This window comes from Haemaphysalis longicornis, unplaced genomic scaffold (assembly GCF_048455015.1).
Source record: "Haemaphysalis longicornis isolate Haplotype H1 unplaced genomic scaffold, Haemaphysalis longicornis Haplotype H1 scaffold_1, whole genome shotgun sequence".
In the NCBI taxonomy this organism is placed as follows: Eukaryota; Metazoa; Arthropoda; class Arachnida; order Ixodida; family Ixodidae; genus Haemaphysalis; species Haemaphysalis longicornis.
The window spans coordinates 434,734,348-434,757,803 of record NW_027526203.1 but is presented as its reverse complement, the minus strand read 5'-3'; the positions used below and the strand labels follow the sequence as shown (position 1 = coordinate 434,757,803).

General features: G+C 43.4%; 1 protein-coding gene across 3 annotated transcripts in view; it reads right to left on the bottom strand.

The window, feature by feature from the left end:
* The window catches only part of Rab3gap1 (RAB3 GTPase activating protein subunit 1), a 258,809-nt gene that overhangs the window by 234,074 nt on the left and 1,279 nt on the right, over positions 1–23,456 (bottom strand). For all 3 annotated transcript variants that reach the window (XM_077687422.1, XM_077687420.1, XM_077687421.1), the window contains exons 2-12: positions 23,338–23,390; positions 23,055–23,130; positions 22,822–22,951; positions 20,719–20,800; positions 19,248–19,367; positions 15,566–15,731; positions 10,735–10,837; positions 8,956–9,034; positions 6,083–6,151; positions 5,885–5,958; positions 4,802–4,894 (exon numbers count right to left, since the gene is read on the bottom strand). In XM_077687422.1, the coding sequence (XP_077543548.1) occupies positions 4,802–4,894; positions 5,885–5,958; positions 6,083–6,151; positions 8,956–9,034; positions 10,735–10,837; positions 15,566–15,731; positions 19,248–19,367; positions 20,719–20,800; positions 22,822–22,951; positions 23,055–23,130; positions 23,338–23,390 (1,045 nt within the window). The remainder of the gene's footprint in view (positions 1–4,801; positions 4,895–5,884; positions 5,959–6,082; positions 6,152–8,955; positions 9,035–10,734; positions 10,838–15,565; positions 15,732–19,247; positions 19,368–20,718; positions 20,801–22,821; positions 22,952–23,054; positions 23,131–23,337; positions 23,391–23,456) is intronic.

Sequence of the window (23,456 nt, the reverse complement as noted above, 5' to 3'; positions counted from 1 at the left end):
TTAAGCATCGATAAAAGCAATAAAAGTGTAACATAAAATTTTCGTGTCAGTGCTCCTTTAAAAGATTTTGAATAAATTTTTGAAGCACTTTGAAGTTCAGAAACACCTTCCGGCCTTCTCTGCTACCAATAACAGGCTTTCCTGCATTGCTTTGGTGACGTACGGCCAAACAGCAAGAGGAAGGTGCTCCAGGGGTGCCCTCTCCTCTCCTTGGCATTTGGTGAACTCCGCCCTCCTGCTTCACTTTCCACTTCCCATGCTTGAGACGCCCTAGTCAACACTTTTTAGATAAGGAAACTCAGCTGCATGTGGACAGTCTCCTAGTCCCCAGTTTTCCCGATCAAATTATGCCCGAAGTTTATCTTTTTTGTTTCATCTGTATTTTATTTATTTTCTACTTTCTACGCGAGACATTAAAAAAAACAATGAACTTTTCAAGCTTCGTGCTCATAGACACTGATTGACAGGATGGTTTGGACACTGCGGCAGCTGGAAAGCTGGTTTGCAGGGCACATTACCAGATTATGGCGCACTTTCCCTTTTGCCAGCTTTTGTCTCAACTCATTTTACACCTTCATATTACGCACGACATGGCCTCCATGGAACCCATATCTCCATATCTAAGATGCTTGTGCGTGCCTGTGGGATTATTGGCAGTGCAAGTTCTTTTAAAAATAATATTCATGCGTAGTACTAAGAAAAGATTGATTGATTGATTGATTGATTGATTGATTGTGGGGTTTAACGCGCCGACGCAACGCAGGTGATGAGGCGCGCCGTAGTGGAGGGCTATGGATTAATTTTGACCACCTGGGAATCTTTAACGTGCGCCGAAATCTCGTATACACACGGGCGGTTTTTGCTTTTCGCCTCCATCAGAAAAGCGGCCACCGCGGCCGGGAATCAAACCCGCGCCCTCGTGCTCAGCAGCGCAAAGTACTAAGAAAAGGACCAGAAAGTGCAAAGCGGGATTATAACACCTCGACATGACAGCATGCAGATGAGAATTTGAAAATTAGGTTAATTTTCTGTGCCTCGCACTGTCCCACACACGGAGTTTCTCCCAAGAACTTATGTGAAAATACATAAAAAAGAGAAATGTGTTAATTGCCCTTTGTCACAATATATAACCTCATTACCATAATACTGAAGCCCTTGTGCTTGAAGTCACCACATGAGATTTTTTTTATTCAGATACCTTCAAAGGAGCCATGAAGACAAAATGCAAGTTTGGTTCATTTGAAAGATTGCCTCGTTAGAATAACACTGACACCACTTTTAACGCAAACTTCAATAAAATAAGCTATATAATGAGGAAAATAGAGAATAGGCATGCGACACCCTAGCTACTTTTCCGCACTGAACTTATATGACGTATTATGGGCAGCTCGTTACGATCAGCTGAGGCCGACAATATCCAACACAAATTATACAGAGATTATAAGCTTACAGAGCGAGCTATTTGCACTTAAATTTAGTGCACATCCTTTTTATAGCAGTAAACATGGAAGGTAAACAATGGACGTTATCAACGAAGGCCTAAACCTAGAAGCACCACCGCGTATAGAGCGCACTATGCCAGCCGAAGCTACTCTGCCATAGGGCGCGTTGGACCTGTCTGACACAACACTGGCCAACTGGCATAATTAAGCGACATCGCCACATAGTGATTCTGTTTGTCGAGCATACCTAATATTTCATGAACAATTACCATCAACTGTAACAAAAGGTATAAACCCAATCAAAAACCGAGCAAGTGCGGACAGCGGCCTCTGAGTGGCATTGTGGCGTCACCTATGAAGGTGGACAGTAAACAAAAAAACAACAAAAGACACCTTTCTCAGTTCACAGCAGCCTTAGTCATCATACTAACTTCCATTTCAAGTACCTTCCCTGAAGACGTCCTAACTGACGTCACAAAACACACGATTTAGTGGAAGAACTAAAATTATAACTTAAAATGTTTATTTCTCAGTGACTAAAAAATCGTTTGCTTCCGAACAAGCACTGGAAGCACTATAAAACATCACATCTTTCAAATAAAACAAACATAATTTATCTTAATGGCCCCTTTAAGGCCCTTAGGAGCAGTACATAGGCAGGAGGTTACAAGAAGATATTTCAGACACTTGAAGGGACACTGAAGGCAAAACTGAATTTGGTCTATATAGATAGATTGGCATCTGCAGAAAATGAATATACCAGTCTCTGGGTCAGTACCTTGAAAATAATCAGGGAAATAATAAAAAAGATGAAGCCATCAGCCGCCCAGCAGAGATGACGTCAACGGCGACTGAGTGGACGTGCCAAGAGTCACGTGACGAACAACACAACGAAAACTGCGCATACAAGCTCTCAAAGAAACAAATAAAATCTTTCTTTGCATATTAAATTTTATAAGTCATAAACAATTATAAATGTACAGGTATAATTCAAGCCGTGCAGATGTTCGCAAGCTGGCAAGCCACGGGGCTGGTGGCGGTTGCGATGCTTATTGCGGGTTTGGTGAAGTCACATGTCTGTTATCTCCTTGTTTACATCATGGCGGCAAATTACAACTCAAGACCTCAAATTACAACTCAGGGCACTCGCATATGACTGGCAGCAGCTAATTAATTTTCTGTCAGGCACAAGATGATGTGCTTCAAAGTGCTCCTAAAGTCCTCTACCTCTGTTACGCATTGTGGACTGCTCAGTCCCTCAAGTTGCCTTCTAAAGCAAATCAATTTCCCTTCAAGATACCCAATGAATGTCAGATCAAGCATCACTAAAACGAGCATTTCCTAATGGAACTGATGGGACCTCACTTGGGACCTCATCAGATACATGCCAACCAAATTTGCAATAAAATACACTGCTATTACAGCTCATAAAGCACTCAGATTTCTGGAGCCAAAAAAATTTGGCTCCAGAAATGCATATCTGAAACCACAAGCAAGAGTTAAATTTTTACAAAGTGGGGTGGGCTAAAAATTAATAAATTTTTGTCAATTAGCAAACTGGTAGCAATAATTATCCCTGCCCTCAGCCTCTCACTTGGACGTACAACCTAGGGCAGTTTTTGTTCAAAACATTCTCAAAGTTATAGTTTGATCCCACTACCCAGCTATTAGATTAGGCATTGCTGCATTAGTAGAGAGGGGCAATGTTTAATCACAAAGTTGGTCAATCTTAAACACGTCACAAGCCACCTGTGTTCGCAATGTGTGAGAGAGCCTAGGCAAGCTGTGCAGAAGATTCCAAGTGGACAAACTGATGTAAGGCAGGGGGACAGGCACACAAGACGTTTGCTTAAAGGAGCCATGAAGAGAAAATGCAAGTTGGTTTTATTCGAAAGATTTCGTGTTTTATAGTGCCCCCAGCGCTTGTACGGATACAAACGGTGCTTTATTCACTGAGAAATTAAACAATTTAGGTTAAAATTTTGATTTTCCCGCTCAATCGTGCGTTTTCGTGGTCCCAAATGATATCACAGGAACCGACCGCTCTGCAGCCTATAGTACCTTCATTCACGCATCCGCCGTACAGGGTAGAGACACGTATACGCTGGCGCCGCCATTTTCGGTTGCTCGCTCGCCGCCGAAGCAAGTCATTGTGTCAAAACCGCGCTAAAATTATCGCCGCAACGCGGTTTACTGAAGAAGTTTGAATCATATTGTCTGTTTTGCGTTGCTAGGTCTCGTGGGAAACGAAAAGAATAACGCGTTGAGCCCGTTGGCCCAATTGCGGCGGCACGGGACCGTTCAAAGGTTGTCTCCACCCTGTACAGCGGTGTTGGTTTGTTCCCGCGTTTCTTTGCGTTCCGTAACCTAGATGGCGCCACCATACCGTGGCAAGCGTTCGGTTTGTTTTTGCCCGCATTTAAACCTGGCTTGTTTTTGTTCTGGGAGGAAATATTCGTTCCCTGAAACAGTGCTCGCTCGACAAATGGGGTCACGTAAGACACCGTTGCTTGCGTCAATCGGCCAGTGTCGTCTGAGACAACCCCAAGCCCCGTAGTGCTGTGCAGCTAAACCAAGCATGCTGTGCGCAGTACGAACAGCAGAACGCATCAGTACTTCTATGTTTACATGTGCTTTCGTAACTTCCACTGTTTGTTCCATCATTCTTATTGCTTTGTAAAGAGTGTGCCCTAAATTTAAGCGCAAATCGCTCGTTCGTCTAGTTTGTAAGCTCTACATAATTTGCGTCTGCTTCTGCCAGCCTCCGCCAATCGCAGAGCTTAGCTCATGTGACATCATAGGTTCTGTTGCGGGAAATTAGCTGGTGGGTCGCATGACCATTCCCGTTTTTCCTAATTATGTAGCTTATTTGAGCGAAATTTACGTTAAAAGTGGTGTCAGTATGATTCTAACGAGACAATCTTTTGAACGAACCAAACTTGTGTTTTCTCTTCATGGCTCCTTTAATGTCTCGATTTCTACTAAAATGCATTTTCATACAATACAATAGAAGGTGAATAAAGTGCTCAGTGTACTATGTCTGCAATGACATGCTAAAAGTTTACCATAACAAAGCACAGGTTTTTTCCTAGGTCACATAAAAGAAGGCCCAGTAACTAGAGTACAATGACACAAAAGTACATTTTAAAAAGAGCTAGAAGCCAGATTATACTAGTACAAATTCAGCCTGCTGCAACTTATCGTTTGTTTGAACTACCTCATAAAAACCAAAATCCCAATGCCTTAAAATTGTATAGAATAAATAAAATCAGAGGTACGGTCTGCTACATAAAGACAGCTAATGCACTGTGATCTATTACAACATTAGTTAGCTGCACAAAAAGCCGCAAGCAACGTACCAGAGAGGTCCTCTGTTTGGACCATATTCTTCAGCACGTCATCCAGAGAGTTAGTCATCTGACAAACGACGAAAAAGTTTCTCAGGTACTCCTCTGAAGAAGAAAAACAAATGACAAAAGTGTTGAATGAAACAAGCATTGAAATTCCAGTCAATACAAAATTACGTTTGTGTGTGTGTCTGTGCAAGCAATCACGATAATTAGTAAAAGCCGTATAGTATAGTATAGTATAGTATAGTATAGAATATAGTCAAACCAGTTAGTAAAAAGCAGGGGCGGTATTCTCGAGTTTTGTCCCTTTTGCGTCCCTTTTGGCGGGCCCTGATTGGCTAAAAGCAAACAACCGGAAGTGACGTAACGCAAGTGCAACAAACCTACTGCCAACGCCCACTGCTGACCCGGAAGTACGTCACGATGAAAGAGACTCAAAAGGGACGTTTTCAAAAGGGACAGTTACGAGAATACCGCCCCAGTATAGGACACACTTGGTTACAAACTCTCCAGGGAACAATGCCCTGTACAATATGTCCTCACTCCTTCTTTATGTGATTTCCAAGCTCTACGCTTTCGTTCCAACTAACTGCCTCAACTTTTCTATAATACAGCACCTATCCATAGAAAGGTGGAACACTGAGCTTTGCTCTTTGAGCGAGCCTGGGTTGGCTGCAGATGACACAGAAGTGGCACAAAACAAGCATGTTTTCTCTGCATGCCAGAGGCCTGGCAACCACTTGAAATGAACACCACTCAGAATTCCACCCCAGGTCATACGTGTGGCCACTGTTCAACTTTACAGCCAGCCAGTGGCACCAACAACAAAGCCTCCAACGGCTACACCAACTTTCATCACATTGAAGGTTCAATATTTTTACTTTTAACTACAATTTTCGCCACTGTCGCAAGAAAAGCAACACAAAACTTCGTATGACAGCTGTTTTTCATTTCTCTGCTTTTTTACTGGTATCTGCAATATAATACTGCAGAAGAAGCCAGTACAGTAACACATGTTCCAAAGACAGTGCCAAAAAGTCGATATTCACACTCCGAAAACAAACATTAAAAATGAAAGAGAGGTACACTTGCCCATAAGGCAGTCAGGGTTCTCTTTCCAGCGCATGCGAATTGACCAATTAGGGGCATTCTCAGGACGAAGGTCACTGGAAAAAAAAAAAAAGACAGCGTGTAATATTATCAATTAATAAATACAGCAGCGCCAGAGCCCCAATAATGGGTGAACACAACTTGTCAGAGTTCAGTTGTCGGGCATTCTAAGGTTCTCACCTGTACACATCATTATCAATGACCACATCCTCAGGGACGGAAGGCCAGGTTACAGAGAGCTGCATCTCCCTGCAAATCAACACAGTGCATCGCTATACATAAAATACAGGTTGATATTTTACAGCCAGCTTTAACAATTGGAACAACACGGGCAGAGTGTCCTTGTAAACTGTAAGAATATCATTCTGGCAGTTAAGTTCAATAAAGAAAGCCATTTGGCTGCTATTGCACCCATCTTCTATAAGAAGTGAAATAAAAAAAACAACAAGCTCATCAATCAAATGTCTCTAGCAAACACAATATGCAACCTACGTTGCATATTAGTATGGTGCCCACTTTATAGCAAACACGACACAGCAGAGGGCTATGCAATAATTTAGACTATACAAGAATCTTCGACGTGCACAGAAATCTTGATGCACAGTAACTGTCATTTTTTCACCCCCTACCAGAAAAATGGTCGCCGCAGTCTAGATAAACCCACGCTGTCGGGCTCAGCAGCACAGCGCCTTCACCACTGACCCCCTGCGACTCATCCCTCAAGAACCCGTAGCTTCTGTTATCTCGCTCTGTTGGCGATTAGCAAGAAACAAGTTGTGTTTGTAGATGTAGAGACCCATTCTGCCAGAACTGTGAAACAGGGTGTGCAAAAATCTAATTATATTGGGCTGCAAATAGCTGGAACAGAAAAATCTTTTAGAAAGTGTCCTCTGGCAAAGCTGAGCAACAGACGTGAACGACCAAAATACCACAGCTGTTGCTCTGGGTACACTGCCTCCATCATGCCCCTCCTCAACAAGCGGTTGGATGCACCAGAATACACTACAGCAGTGCTTGTAGATGCATTTTATGACATTAGAAAGCCATGTTCCATAACTTTTGAAAACAAAGTAAGTGAGGTCTAAAGAGCACCAGATTAAAAAAACAACAAAAAAAACACTCGTGTTATTAAAAAATGTGCCCGGAATGTGCCCCGGAGCAGCATCACTGCACTGAAAGCCCTGGCTTTTTTTGTTAATTCCTTTAGATGTTGGTCACAACCGTAGCAAAGGAACGCTCTCACAATAGTATTTAGCAATTATTTGAAATGAAAAGGCTGCATGCACGTTTAAGATGAGTGGCTGACAATTGCAAGAGTTTATATGCAGCAGTTGGTGCAGACGTAATGTCAGCCATCAGTGACCAGCAGCACAACTGGCAACTCAATGCTCTCCCAGGTGCTGCGGTGCCCTCAGTGGCACCCTCCAACTTTATAATAAAACCGAGGCTGCTATGAAACCAATGAAAGCCTAGCATTACTCAGGCAGAACTTTTTGTGCAGGGCGCTTAGTTTTGGAGGCTAGTCTATACTTATGCACATGAAGAGAACTGCAGACCCTTTCAAAGAAATATTTCTGCCTTTGCCATTACCTGATGACGACGATGACAACGATCAATGGATTTTACTGGCACATGGGCAATTCAGCAAAAGAGCACCATTTCTGTAGCATGAGGTGTTTCAACATTCACACTGCCTGCAGGTGTATGCAAGTGAATGTGCAGTAGTAAAAAATTTAACCATGCCACAAACTGAATGCCCTACTACTTAAAAGACCTCATTTGCTGTGCCAATAGGACCCCCTAAGGGGACACACAAGCTTGACTGCTTACCCTGCAATAAACGCACTCCAGTTTGCTTTGCAGAAAATGGATGATTTCATGGTGCCTGCCCTTTGTAAGCTATTGATGTACAACAGCTACACAGTTTGCACTCTCGAATCCCAAGCACACGTCTAGTCAGCCAACCAAACGTCTTGGATATATGCTATAACAGCCAGCTATACTGCACAAATGCATTTTTTGCCTACCGAACTAAGGCTACCTTTGCTACCTTTACTATCTCCCCAGTGTTGGTGTGCGTTTCTTAAATAAAAGGGTACCTACAGTCCAACAGTATCTTGGGTGCTATTTTTTTTGTTCTTAGTTCAGTAAGCTCTTGAGAGACTGTGTTTCCTTAAGTCAGCCATTACATCCCTTTGACCAATGAGTTCACCATGACTCCCCCATCCCCACAGGCCAATAAACTTTCACCTTTCTAGCTTGCCAAGGTTTATACTAACTACATTATTACAATGCTGTAACTTAGTGACATGAAAGTCCCAATTTCAAACGATACTGAAGTTGAAAAAAAAAAAAATCTACAAGAAGTACTGCAAACATCCAATCTTGCTTTGTTTCACTCTACAGCAGACAAAAATCCCTCGGGGCACTTACGTCTGCTGACATGCACTGAAGGCGAAATAATCGTTGCTTCCCCTGGCGATGATTATCAAAGACCTGTTTACTGCTACACTATGTTTGCGTCTCTTTCTTGGCTTTTGGCTTTGACAGACGGACTGGTGAAACTTTGCGCCACAGCTTCTCCAAAATCAGAGTCCTTCCTGACTGGAGTGCACCTATTCCACTCGCATGCCTTCCCGCCCACCTGCCACACCACAGTGCGACGTCAGCCCTGCACCAGGGCAACTCTTGTCCCCCTGCTGGCAATGTGCTAATGTACCCGCATGGTGGTAGCACACTTGGCTCCTACTCTGGAGACCCAGGTTCAATACCCATATGAAATCAAACGAGATTTTTATTTGCTCTTTACAACCGTGGCCATTTTCTTGAACGCGCAGCAAAAACAATGGCAGTTCCTCGCACAATGGGGCACTTAAGACTTTTGCCTTGAAAACTGTAAAGCAGGGACCTCATCCCGCAAATAAATCTATGCTTACTAATGAGGTCTGTGCACGCTGTACATAAAAAAAGATCTAATTTCACTGCAGTGGCCGCACTGCCAAAGCCCATCAAAATAAAAAGGGGGTGTGAGAACAAAAGCAGAAAATCCTTACGAGATAGGATCTTCCAAGGCACCAAATGGCAATTTTCCCAGTTTAAGATTGCCAAGGTCAAACCACCCGTCAGTTACATCTGAAAATGAGTGTCAGAGCAAGGTATTTTAACCACCCTACAAGATAACGTGACTACGGATGTAGTTGCTAGAACTGAGCACAGTTAAAGGCTTTAAACAGGATAGTTAGTACATGATCACATGAAAACTGTGCAGCAGACAGGACAAGGAAGAAATGAACACACAAGAGCATAGTTTATCAGTTGATTTTTTGATCGGAGAACAAGGACAGCACATGCAGACACAGGTGCACAGTGTTTATTTTCTAGTTCTGTCTACCTTACAATTTTCTTTCACTAGGTGTAGTCTTGATAACAACTGTTTAAAAGTTATTGACATTTTATTGCTCCACTGGCAAACCACTGACTCCTCCGGGGCACAGAAAGCTCTCATGAACATACCAAGACCACATTTGAACTAGTTTCCCATTGTTCTTTGTATGCGAAGACATGCTGCAAAAATTAGCTAAATGCAAGAAAACTGGCAACACTAACATGGCAGTATACCAGCTGTTATGACAGCCCCTATCCCAGATGCAAATTTTGCTGTTGGGCATTTTTTTAACCCCGCAAACTTGCTTGTCCAAATAAGGAAACACAATAACAGTTTGTTGTTGCGCCAAAGCTACAGGGGGCTGTGAAGGTGCACACTGTTAATTTAAACCACCTGGGGTTACCCCTCACGTGCCTAATGCAATTCAAATGGCCATTTGTCTGCCTCCATCAGATATACGGATGCTGAAACTCGGTGCGAGTTATTCACAGTTTATTATTATCATATTTTTTTGAGAAGTGAGCATACTCTTTCGGCAGTACCATGATGTGAAATCTGCAACCTCACTTCAAGAACATTTAAAAGTGCTCATTTTAAAGCCAGGTGCAATTTCACAGGACTGCTTATTGCCCATTACAATCTGACAAAGCCTTCAACTGTTTTAGCCACTAGTGACAATCATGCTTTTAGCTTGTTTTACAAAGCTTCACAGCACACTGACTATTTTTTCAACTTAGGTGCTCGAAAGAAATCCATTTTTTGAGCACACAATTTAATGAAGACAGCAAGGCAAACTTTCACCAGCACTCACACCCAATCCAAAAAATCACCCAACGTCCAACTGGATAAGCCACATATATTTACTCTTATTATCACAGTTCTGCAAAGCACAGCTGTTTACAAAGTGTAGGGGGAGGAGGGAGCCAGCAGAGGGGGTCACTGCCCCTCTTCAGGCATTTATTTTTCTTTGTTTTGTGTAATTTTGGTGCCCTCAAATGTGCACCCTTTCTTCTTTTTAACCCCCCGCCTACGACTGATTGATTCCCTTTTCCAACTCCTCCATCCCACCCAGCGTCTTCCAATGCCTCCAACTGATTCTACTGACAGTAGAAGTAGTACCAGAAGTATTAGTTAATCAATACGCCACGCATCCAACAATGGCATCCCAAAGATTTCCATAACCTTTCCACAAGAAGAACTTTAAAAAAAATGTAGTCTGCTAACTGCAGCAGACTATTACACCCGATTTTATAAAGATAAGTTCTTTGTACTCACAACCCATGTTGACTGAGCAAAACAAGGAAAGCAGCATGCTATATTGACAATTTTTATTTTTTTATTTGTTGTAGCAAGCCCAAACTACAGTAGTGATAGAAAATGCAAGGAACACGTACAAGATGAAATGCACACTCCTCTTGTTGTTAAAATGGATGCAAGACTTATTTACCAGTCGGAAGTTGTGGCCAAGCAGCTGGAGACCAGTCTTGAAGCATGTAGGTGAATCGAATAGTCAGCTGAATAGGAGCTGAACTCTGCTGTGAAGCATATGACTATAAAAGACAAAAAAAAAATTCAAATATATAAGTATTTTACTGGTATTATGAAACACACAAAGCTAGTGTAGCAGGGATAAAATTATGAAGAAAAAAAAAACAGTTACAGCAAAATGTTAGGCTTTCACAGGTGAAGTTCTGCAGATATTGGTTATATAGTAACCAGTTAACAACCTGCCTCTGTAATTTTCTAAATGTTTTTATTTTGCTTGCATTTCACAAATTTTATTTAAGCATATTTGTTGGAGCACTGCTAATGTTTCCATGGAAAGTCACAGGACTGCAATCCAGCAACCTTTATATGTGCTGTAGATATATAGGTTTTTGCATTACTTCCTTTCATATATTTTTCTTTTATATTTATATACCTTTCCTTTTAAACATTTCCCTTCTTTACACTCACACATACGCACGCACACACAAGCAGGGTGCTTCAGCTAACTTTAGCCACAGTTTAATAATACGCCGACGCATTGAAAGACAACGCGATCAAATGCATGTTGCTCGCTTTTGTATGTAGTGTCTCAAGCTGTTTTTTAAATTTTGATTAATTAGATAATAAGTCAATTTTAATTAGCCAACTTTTGAACCAACGAAGCTAGGAAAAAAAATCCTGATTAGAAAGTTGCAGATCAGTTTGCAAAACGTCCGAATAAACAGTTTCTGTCTTTATATCTATTAAGTACAGTGTAGACCATTTATAACGTAACCGCTTATAGTGCGGGACCGGATATAACGCGGGTTTTTGCGACCACTGGTTTGCCTCCCATAGAACTCAATGCATAAGCATACCGCTTAAGATGCGGTTGGCCGAAGCACAATACCGTTTATGGTGCGGTTTTTCGGGGGGTCTGCTGATCGACCGGCGCAGCTGAGGCATCGTTTTAGGGTAGCAAAAGAAAAAAGAAAGGATGAAATCGGCCACCTGAGCAGCTTGCACCCCTTGCCCTCTTTTAACGTCGACACCCAAAGAAAAAAAAAAAAAAAAAGGCACCCTTTAGTTCGTGCGTACCTGATACCTGATAACCTGATAACTGACCTTGCTTGATGCACCTCGGAAGATAGCGATAGACTCCCCATCCGCGCGCGGCAAGTTGATTTTATTAATCGTTAACCGCATGGCCCGTTTTCGCGCACGAATCGTGCACATCGGTGTTGCGCGTGAGTTTTTGTTTTGTTTTGTTTTTTTCGTGCTCGTATCGACGATTCCGCGCTCGCGGTGGCTTCTTCGCGTGGCAGTGGGAGGAGCCTGACGACTTGCACCAATGGGGAGACGCGTACCTAATGGCGGGAGATTCGAAGCGCTCCGAGCCGGCTAGCCGCGCCAGAGATGTTTAGGCTTACCACCGCGGTATTTTTTGATGGGTGCTTTCACAAGCAGCGTGGATGGCAGTTTATATTCCACTTTTCGCCCACATTATTAGCTCTTTTCTTGCATGAGCGCGCCCCGTGCGGCATTTCAGCGAGCGGTTAGAAGCGGTCGCTGGGACTTACTGGGACTACCTGCACCGCTTCACGGCCAGTGCCGACGCCATGTTGCCGCCTCTTACCGCGCCGCCCACACCACGCCATTTGTATCCGCGCTGGCGTGCGCCGCACGTTTTCGCCATACCAAATCTACCACGCGGTTCACGCTTTAGAACGTTGTTGCAGATAAGCCACCGCTCTTTCCCTTTCCGAACATGCGAGCCGCGCGAAGCCGAAGAGTACGTTGCGCTGATAAGCAGCCGCCTTCGGCATCGTGAACACAAGATGGGGGTAAAAAAAAAAAAAAAAAAAAAAAAAAAAAAAAAAAAAAAACCGCTGGCGTTCTTATCACGTTTTGCGGCATCTGTGCATCGACGCTAAAAACGCAGTCATGGTCTTTCAAAACAAATAGAACGGAAGTTAAAGCCGCGCTCGCCGTTTGTGAGACTGCGCTTTTGCCCTGCAGCAGCGGCTGATGTCAAAAATAATACGAAATATAGACCGTGCCTTCGTTTTTAAGTGCTGTGCGTTTGAGTGATGATAAATATAGGTTGACTTGAGAGATAGGTGGCGATGTGGTTGAATTCGCGCGTGTTTTGGTTATAGTGCGGTACCGCTTATAGTGCGGATTTTTGCGGCTCCCACGACATACGTTATAAGCGGTCTACACTGTATTAGTGTTTTTCAGCTTACTGAAGATGCCTGCAAAATACAAAAAAAAAAAAAAACACCACGTGACATGCCCACTTGCGTGTCGCGACTGCAGTGCTCCCAAATGTTCTGCATACTAACAATCACAGGTGCGCAGCCGCTTACATAACGACAGGGAAGATGACGAACCCGCTGCTTCTGGCAGTACAAGCGATAACCGTTGCGTCTGCTTATCGCCAAGACGAACTGTCATGAGAGAAGCACACCACTGGCATAAATGGCACAGCCAATGCTTACGTTGCTGCCTTGTCGCCTTTTAAGTAGCAGCGCGCCTATGGCTGTTTGTGCGCGGAACGTTTGGGAGCACTTCAATCAAGACGCGCAAGCCGGCATGTCATGTGGTGCTTTTTGTATTTCGCGGGCATCTTCAGTAAGCTGAAAAACACTACTACTTAATAGAGAGAAAGACAGAAACTGTTAATTCGGACATTTGGCAAGCCACTCTGCAACTTTCTAACTGGGATCTTTTTTCTAGCTTTGTTGGATCTAAAGTTGGGTAATTAAAATTAACTAACTATCTAATTAAGCAAGATACAAAAAACAGTGGGAGACACTACATACAAAAGTCCGCAACATGCACTTGGTCACGTCGTCTTAGAGCGAGTTGGCATATTTCTAAACTCTGCCTAAAGTTAGCTAAAACACCCTGTATATATATATATATATATATATATATATATATATATATATATATATATATATATATTCCTTTTCCCACGCACCATGGGTCGTGGGTCGCGTCGGTTGCTAACTAGCTTTGCCAGTGCACAGTTAATGCTTTTTTGTTACAAACGCTTAAAGGTAGTTTCTGGAAGTACGCAGCTAGGCAAGAATACAGTCCTCAAAAAAATTAAAATGTCTCACTAAAAAAAGTCCAATAAAAAAAAGCCATTACAGGTGAAAAAAATATAAACTTCGGGCACCACTCAATTAGAAAACCTGGGACTATGTTAGCACACAGCTCGGCTTTCTTATTTAGAGCGTGTGGGTGCCCGCTGCTTGAGCACGGTGCGTTATCACTATGCGAAAAGAGGAGCAGGTGGGTGGAGTTAGCCCAGTGCCAAGACGATAAGAGGCACTCCCCAAAAGAACTTTCGTCTCGCCGTTCAACCACACGTCACCGGTGCATTGCGGAAAAGCCCATTGCCGCTAGCAGAAAAAGCCGGTGCATGTTCGGCGATCGATCGTAAGTGCTTTAAAAGCAATACATACATTCCACACCAAACTAATGAGTTCTAGCTCATTGCCAACAATATATTTTGCATGCGGTTTTCAATATGTTCCGAAATTTTCTAATAATTCTATTCGATTCAAAGCCAAACCAAATATCACGTTATTCGCTTCGATATTTCAAATTTCGCACTCTCCTAACAATTAAACAAAAAGCTTATAGATGTTTTTTAAAGAAAATTCTCCTGAATGTCATACAATACAACTAGATGTGAATTGCACAACAATCTTACGCAGCATAGCCGGAATCCAAACACGGAATGAAATGACAAAATAGATATTTCTGCAGCTGTGCACTTTCTTTCCATTTTTGTGTTGCCTAGACGAACAACTTCCGACAGAGGATGCTGTCTTTGAAGTGCAGTGCTCGCAGCACACAAGTGATGAAAAATGTTGGAAGTCCTTGGTTTCTGCTAGAGCATTATGATTTTAGCTTGTGTCTATGTGCCATCTAGTGATGTTTCATTTCATATCATATCATTTCACCTTTTCCGACTGACCATTTTCAGTGAATGTTTAAGAACATTATGTCACATCAAAGCCTATAAGGGTGGATAGAGGGAAGTTATGATAACTGAGTGACAGGGGTGTCAGTCAGTATCTCAGGTACAACTAACTGGTGTGCTGTGCAACATGAGTGCTGCGCTAGACTACGTAAGTGCATTAAAGTGGTTTACGTCATAGTGTGCTGCCATCACATGGCCAAGCGTGTAAACACAGCTTACATTCTTCGAAAGTTTCCGAATTGAGGAGTTAGGCACAATCAGCACCACATCACATGCTATGTTCCCGATGCTGGTCTGTGCACACACCTGGCATGTATACGGACCAAATGCACCACTGCTGTTGCATCAGGAGTATTTGCACTCTCATCAATCCCACGTTATTTGTGCACCCTGTCACTGCCCCACATAAATATTTATCTCCAACGCATACGAACCAAAAGTCACAGCCATGAATGTGGCTGATAGTAGCAGCGACAACAAAAAAACTGGCCAGAGTAATCCTGGCTGTGTTTGAAACATGCCACTAGAGGGCTTCCAATGGTGCCCCTATAGGCAGCGCTCGTGACCTAGAGATGCTAAACTCTGTAGAGAAGCTGGCATGAAGCATTCTGCATTTCTCCTCATTCACCAACATGTCCCTCTCACTGTCATCAAAACCCTTCAAAATTGGGTGCAAAAATCGCGATGGCAGCATGACACCTTATTACGCTACAGGATTTCGCCAGGCTGGAAGGACGCCATTCCTGCTGCCTTCTCAGCTTGGAGAGACCCAGTGCAACACAGTAGAAGGGGAGCTTTTCACGTCACCTACCAGCTTTCCTTTGAAGAGCGAAAGGAGGCCAGACACGTTGGTGCAGGGCCTGGGCACCTGGTTGAGGTGCACCATCTCAAAGTGAGTGGTCAGGCCGCCACCGACACAGACCCCGAAACACAGCCGCTCCTGGGGGTGGTGGACCTGCACAAAGGCTGGCAGTGGACTGCCCACGCGATTTCCCGTTCTTAACGTCTCACTCGCTCGCTCCAAACATTTCGAACTAAGTCGTAAGCACACAAAAAGAAAAAGAATTCAGTGTTGATTTCTCTATCAAAAGGAACCGGTAAAACATATATTACGACGACAGGTGAGGAGTGTATTCACACACATGCACGTACTCCTCAATCTGCTGCTCAGATTAACGAGGAGTAGGGTTATCATCCACCACTATCTCTTGTAAAGTGCTAGACCATGATCCCAATCATCACTTCGCCCCTACCTCAAGTGAGAAGTGTGCCGTGATAATGATAGAGATGCCATCGCGCACATGCATACCGACAAACGGCCAAACACAGTTTTTTTATTGGAGCCAGGCAGACATCATGTATCACGATAAAAAAAGATCGACAGTTTTCTTGCATTGAACGTCGCATCAAAATGCAATAGCACTTATGGGCATTTTAGAGTACAGTGTAGACCGCTTATAACGTATGTCGTGGGAGCCGCAAAAATCCGCACTATAAGCGGTACCGCACTATAACCAAAACACGCGCGAATTCAACCACATCGCCACCTATCTCTCAAGTCAACCTATATTTATCATCACTCAAACGCACAGCACTTAAAAACGAAGGCACGGTCTATATTTCGTATTATTTTTGACATCAGCCGCTGCTGCAGGGCAAAAGCGCAGTCTCACAAACGGCGAGCGCGGCTTTAACTTCCGTTCTATTTGTTTTGAAAGACCATGACTGCGTTTTTAGCGTCGATGCACAGATGCCGCAAAACGTGATAAGAACGCCAGCGGTTTTTTTTTTTTTTTTTTTTTTTTTTTTTTTTTTTTTTTTTTTTTTTTTTTTACCCCCATCTTGTGTTCACGATGCCGAAGGCGGCTGCTTATCAGCGCAACGTACTCTTCGGCTTCGCGCGGCTCGCATGTTCGGAAAGGGAAAGAGCGGTGGCTTATCTGCAACAACGTTCTAAAGCGTGAACCGCGTGGTAGATTTGGTATGGCGAAAACGTGCGGCGCACGCCAGCGCGGATACAAATGGCGTGGTGTGGGCGGCGCGGTAAGAGGCGGCAACATGGCGTCGGCACTGGCCGTGAAGCGGTGCAGGCAGTCCCAGTAAGTCCCAGCGACCGCTTCTAACCGCTCGCTGAAATGCCGCACGGGGCGCGCTCATGCAAGAAAAGAGCTAATAATGTGGGCGAAAAGTGGAATATAAACTGCCATCCACGCTGCTTGTGAAAGCACCCATCAAAAAATACCGCGGTGGTAAGCCTAAACATCTCTGGCGCGGCTAGCCGGCTCGGAGCGCTTCGAATCTCCCGCCATTAGGTACGCGTCTCCCCATTGGTGCAAGTCGTCAGGCTCCTCCCACTGCCACGCGAAGAAGCCACCGCGAGCGCGGAATCGTCGATACGAGCACGAAAAAAACAAAACAAAACAAAAACTCACGCGCAACACCGATGTGCACGATTCGTGCGCGAAAACGGGCCATGCGGTTAACGATTAATAAAATCAACTTGCCGCGCGCGGATGGGGAGTCTATCGCTATCTTCCGAGGTGCATCAAGCAAGGTCAGTTATCAGGTTATCAGGTATCAGGTACGCACGAACTAAAGGGTGCCTTTTTTTTTTTTTCTTTGGGTGTCGACGTTAAAAGAGGGCAAGGGGTGCAAGCTGCTCAGGTGGCCGATTTCATCCTTTCTTTTTTCTTTTGCTACCCTAAAACGATGCCTCAGCTGCGCCGGTCGATCAGCAGACCCCCCGAAAAACCGCACCATAAACGGTATTGTGCTTCGGCCAACCGCATCTTAAGCGGTATGCTTATGCATTGAGTTCTATGGGAGGCAAACCAGTGGTCGCAAAAACCCGCGTTATATCCGGTCCCGCACTATAAGCGGTTACGTTATAAATGGTCTACACTGTATGTGCGATTGTTGATGCACTGTTGGAACCAGTCTTTTGTAAACACCTGACCACCACTGCACAGTGCTTCAAATTTATCAGACTTCACTTGCCTAGTCTGGATGTCTTGTGCAATAGAATATGCGGTTATTTACTGCCTTGAAAGGCAGCAGCTGTTAAAGGATTTGTGTGGTGCTGTGTTACCATACCGTACATATAGAGAGTAGCCCAAGATATATTCCTCATTGATTGGTTTATATGATGAAAGCTCAATCCCACTGCCATTTTTGCCAGTTGAAAATACATTGAGATGATGCATTTTCCAAAACAAAGTTTTTTTTTTTTTTTTTCTGTGCTGCAATAAAAAAATGTATCAACTGTGTTCTACTGCTTGTACAACCTTAAAGGGACACTGAAGTGAATTTGTCAAGCTCCTGGTTTTGCTTGCACTGCGTAGACTGGCTCAAATTACCACACTTTTTATCGTTTATCCGGTTGATAAGTTGGTAATTATTTTATAAAGCGGAAAGAAGAAAAACTACCATGCGCGGTCTGTGGCGGCCGCACCAACTAAAGGTTGTGACGACAGAAGGAAATGCACCTTGATTGGACGATGTCCAAGGTTAGTATTCAAACAAGTTTCGGTTTCGGTTCTGTAAAACAACAAGCTTGACATCCAACGGCATCGTTTGCACACGCGAAACATAGAATGATAACAAAAAACATTCCCGTCACAGATATGCACAACCCAGCACATGCCAAGCTATGCATAGCGTGTGTGCCCTTACATGAAGCATAACACTTGCTGTAAATGTGATCAAAGGTCTGCACACACATATATCTTCTACCCTGTGGATGTGACAGGCCTCATTAATCTCTTGACTGGTTTGGTCACGTCCATACCCTAACATATGTGATGCATCATATGCTGGGGCGCACCCACACCGCTTCAATGGTCGGCCAGGTGGCCCCTGCAGGATGCGATTGGGGTGGGGGCCACCTCGCCGAAGCTGGGAAAAAGGCAATTATACAGAAACAGCTTACTTTTTAGTACTGCCAAAGTAATCTCCCAATTCTCAGTAATACGAATCACTGTTTTGTCTTTTTCAAAAGACATTGAAAGCCTTCAGTAATCCGCTAAATCAAATAAACTGATAGCACTGATTTAAAATATGCTGCTGAAAGCCCAAGTTTATTGTCGTGCAGTCCATTGGTTGTGTCCATTGGTTGTGTCCATTGAAAGTGTTGCAGGGTTGATTTCGGGCGCATGAACCTGCACCCTTCTTTTATGGGCTTTGTGCGTCACAGCCCAAGCAGCCATACTGCTTTTAAGCAGGTTGCGGTATATCCAAGTTTCAAAGCCCAACATCACTGCTGCAATCCATTATTTGCAAAAGGTTCTCACTTTTACAGCCTTGTGGCACCAGTCTGCAATGACACTCAAGCCCTCCCACAATACTCTGATGCTTTTCATTAAAAAAGAAAGACAAAAGCACGTGTTTGTCCAGCACACTTTTGACTGACCAGCACACTTTAAAAGTGTGCTGGACAATTGATAAGATAAAATAAGATAAGATAAGGAAGCCAGTCAGCAGAAAAAGGACCTCACCATTTCGAGTTGTTTAAAGCTACAGAAACAGAGCTGACAAGCAGCTTCGTCCTGTCTTCACTTGTGATGAGCTCCTCGTCACTGCTTGGAGAGATTACCAAAAAGTCTCGCAAGCCAAACCTGGAAAGAAGCAAAAAAAGGCACCGCTTAGTGTATGAAAAGCAGCAGTGAAACTGTTTCAGCTAGAACAGCCTAATTACACCTGTGCAAGGATAATTCTGGAAGGCTGGCATGGAATAGCAAAAGTTGAGAAACAAAGAGAAAAAACAGTAATAGGCAGTTGTCTTGCTGTGCGTCTATGCAGTTTTCCATGGGATGAAGGAAGCTGCTGGGAGTCAAGAAGCTTATTCTTATGCTTTCCCTTAGGAGTTGGCAAATGAGGTCAGAAATGATGAATCTCTTGCCCGCCAGCTTTTCTTCAAAGGAAGGCGTGTCTGGGTGCAACGAGAAGTGCGGTCCCTGTACCTCAGCTAAACTTCCCCACATTTTCAGCAGCTGTGTAACCATTCTCTCGATCCCTTGCAGCAAGCCATATCTTTCAGGAATCTCATCCCGTACCACTTATTTTTCCTGGTGTTTGCAACTAATGTAATGCAATGACTGCATACATCACATCAGGGACATAACCTTGGTGGGGGGGAAGGGGGGCACACCGGTAGGCCGCTGGCCACTTGGCCGAAATCGTGCTTGACTGTACTTCATAGCTGATTAGGAAAATTATTCATCCCTTTCCTAAAAGAAAATGTAAGACACGCGAATCTTCATAGCAAACACCCAATGTTGGCCTCCACTCCGCTTTGCGAACTTCGGGGTCCGCACGCCGCTCATCAGCACGCTCCCGATCACCCTCGAGCGCATTCCCACATAACCACTTGTTCTATGGCCGAACGAATCACCCGTGGCCTACCCATAGACCTGCAAATGTGAATTCAGGTCATCATCATCGTCGCAATCATCTAGACTCCTTAAGGTGGGCTTTACTGTTAGCGTTTAGCATAAACACATCGCACATTTAAGTCAGTTATTTCAAGCTTCGTTTGAAAAGCAACGAGCAAGAAGCCTTGCCTTCCTACCTCCCCCTCCCATATTTTGGTCGAGCGCGGGTCCCCCTAAAAAAAATTCCTGGCTACGCCACTGCATTACATGTTGCATCTTCAATGAACAACGTAGGCAAAATATATTAATTTCGCTTGCTTAACCTAGGAAACACTGTACTACCATTGAACTATACGCAAAATATTGTTTACTTCTACATACTAATGGTTCATTTGGTCCCTTTTATAAAAATTTTCCCATGTTTCAACATTGTTACTCACAGTGACAGTGTTACTCATTTTGTCATCTATCAGCCCTACATGCATAGTTGATATTCTCTCTTGTCATTGATTCAGCATCTCATCTGCCCAACAAAACGGCTGTGATGATGACATCCGTCTGTCTCTGTACCGAGGCAATTTTAGAAATTGCTTACCATCGAACCAAATAATGTGCTCTTGGTGGAAAGTCATTGCCTAAGGTCATCATGTCTTCCAACGCGAAGGGTGCTGGCTCATCTGAAAAAATAATTGCAAAATAAAACCCTTTCCGCAAGAGATTCATTATCGTCAATAAACACTTTTAATGGCTCAGCAAACAAAGCATTTCCCTGTTATAATTGTTGTCTTCCTCAGCTGTGGATGATGTGCGGTCTGTTCAATGTTCTATGTAATAAGAAGTACATTCAGTTTCCGATAATAGGTGCATATGCTTTGCCTGGCTATTGCACATTTAATCATGACACAGTTTTTCACGCCAATTTTGAATTGTACTTTGACTTAGGAGAGGGGGTGGGGCTCAATATTTTGTGCTAATTTGTTTTAAACTGACGCTTCAGCACAATTTCGCGAAGTGGAGGGAATGGTAACATCAAAATCTCTCAGTTATGTTTGTACCCATTTACGTTGCCTGCATTTACATGTTTTGTCATGATTCCCTGTTCTGAAGAAGACGTGAAAAATAATTCATACCAGGCAGCTCGATGCACAGGCATGAAGCCTGTACCCAAAGACTGTTTAATCTAAGTTTACAAAGATGCACCTTGGCAATCACATAGTGCAACACAGAGCAGCAATATCTGGCAGGAACGTTGTTCCTAAATTAGAAGTAAAGCATTTTCAGCAAACACAAATATCTCCTCATGAAATAATTATTTTAAATTAGTACCTTGGTTGAAACTTACGATGATCCCATGAAGACTTTAGTTTCACGTTTCTCTAGATTTAGGCACTGATTCAAAGGGGGTGAGGTGTATGAACATCACTGTTTCCAAATTGATTTTTTTCTAAAATGGTTTGCAGAACCAATATTTTGCAAGTTTTATTTTATACCTGAAAATTAGGTCCCCTCCAAACAAAATTTTTGCAAAAAATATACAATTTTTATAAATAGCTACACTTGTGTACCCGCTACGGTGGCTCAGTGGCTATGCCGTTGTGCTGCTGAGCCCAAGAACGCAGGTGCGATTACGGGCTGCGGCAACTGCTTTTCAGATGGAGGTGAAAAGCGAAAACGCCTGTGTGTTCGAGATTTCAGTGCACATTAAAGATCCCGAGGTGGTCAAAATTAATCTGGAGCCCTCCACAACAGCGCCCCTGATCGCCTCTGTGGCATCTGCATGTTAACCCTCATATAACACTTTTATTCAAGTAACAGAGCAATATAATGGTTCACAGGCATGACAACAAATATATACTACCTTACTCTTCCTGTCAGTTCTGAAAGTAGTTAATGCTTGCAGACAACGTGCTTAGTCAGGAATTACTGCAGCTGGTTACGAGCATATAGTGTAGTGCCAACTGCCTCCTAGGTTGGAAAGGCCGTAGGCAATTGCTGCCTCTGCATGCCGTTATTCCTTTAATAGATATAAGGATAATGGCACACAGAAACCTAAAGCAGCACTTGGGCTTTTCGGTGTAACCTGTCTTCTTATTATCGTGTCAAATTAGCAGCATAACAGGTTGCAATTCATTTGTTCATACTGCCTCCGTTGAAACATGTTGTCCATGCTGTTGTACCATGCACCTGCTTGATCTGGTGTATATATAGTTTCACAGCAACACACTGCCCAGCTGCACTCCCCTCCCCACCTGTTCTTTATTGTTTCCGTTATAAACAAACAAAAAAAAAACTGCCTTTTCACGTTAGTCAAAGTAGGGTGCCGGCTGAATAGGCTGAAGCAGCTAGCAGTTGGCCTGTCCACACTGCATTTGTGTGCAAGAACTATTGTGTCAATTGCCAGAGCCTCGCAGATGTTCCACAAAATTGTTGCAAAAAAAGCACCTCGTTCTCAACAGTAATACACCCGACCCACCGATTTGTGAGCCAAAGCCATAGTGTTTATGCAGGTTTTTGCAGCCGACAAGTTTTGAAGAGTAACAGAAGGTGGCGGCATTTTCAACTGATAGTGTTAAACTGGGTACTTTACTTACCCTAACCTGAAATTTCAATTTCCTACTGAATATTTTGAAACTTTGCTATCATTCCACTGAGTACAGACAGAGTCCTCAATGAACAAAACATTTCTGAAATACCTTACCTTCAAGATTCAGTGTTTCTTCAGAGGATTTTGCAGCTTCCTTTAAGTAGTGTCTAGTAATTTTGAATGCAAAGCTGGCAAACTTGACGTCCTCCGAGCGAGTTTCCCAGTCGCTGCAACTAAGTTGGCCCTATTTAAAGAAGAAATGCAGGGAGAGAGAATGAAAAAATGTCCGCACACTACCAAAGCGCTTTTCCGTCCACCTTATGTGATAAAGGATTTTTTTTCATTACCTCCTTTAATGGCTCCACAGCCTTTACTGCGGTCAGTTTCCATTCGTGAATGACTGCCTCCACTGACGCAATAAACCTGTAAGAAAATATGACAGGATACATACGGCCTCATCATTTAATTACAGATAAAACAATTGTGGAGGTATGTGAGAACACATTAGAGATAGCAGGAACTACCTTGTGCACCAAAAAGGCACATTTTAACAAGCTTTCATTGTGACTTGCCTGCAATGCAGCAGAAATTGCATTTCACTTGTGCGAGAATATCAGTGGAGTCACCTACCGTTCCCATTCTGTGGATGTCGTAAAGTCAGTTATCTCGTACAGGTCCGGGTCCTTAAAAAAAATAGGAGACACACAGCTCGTTATTAAAAAAAAAAAAAAAGGGTGTAAACAATTGCC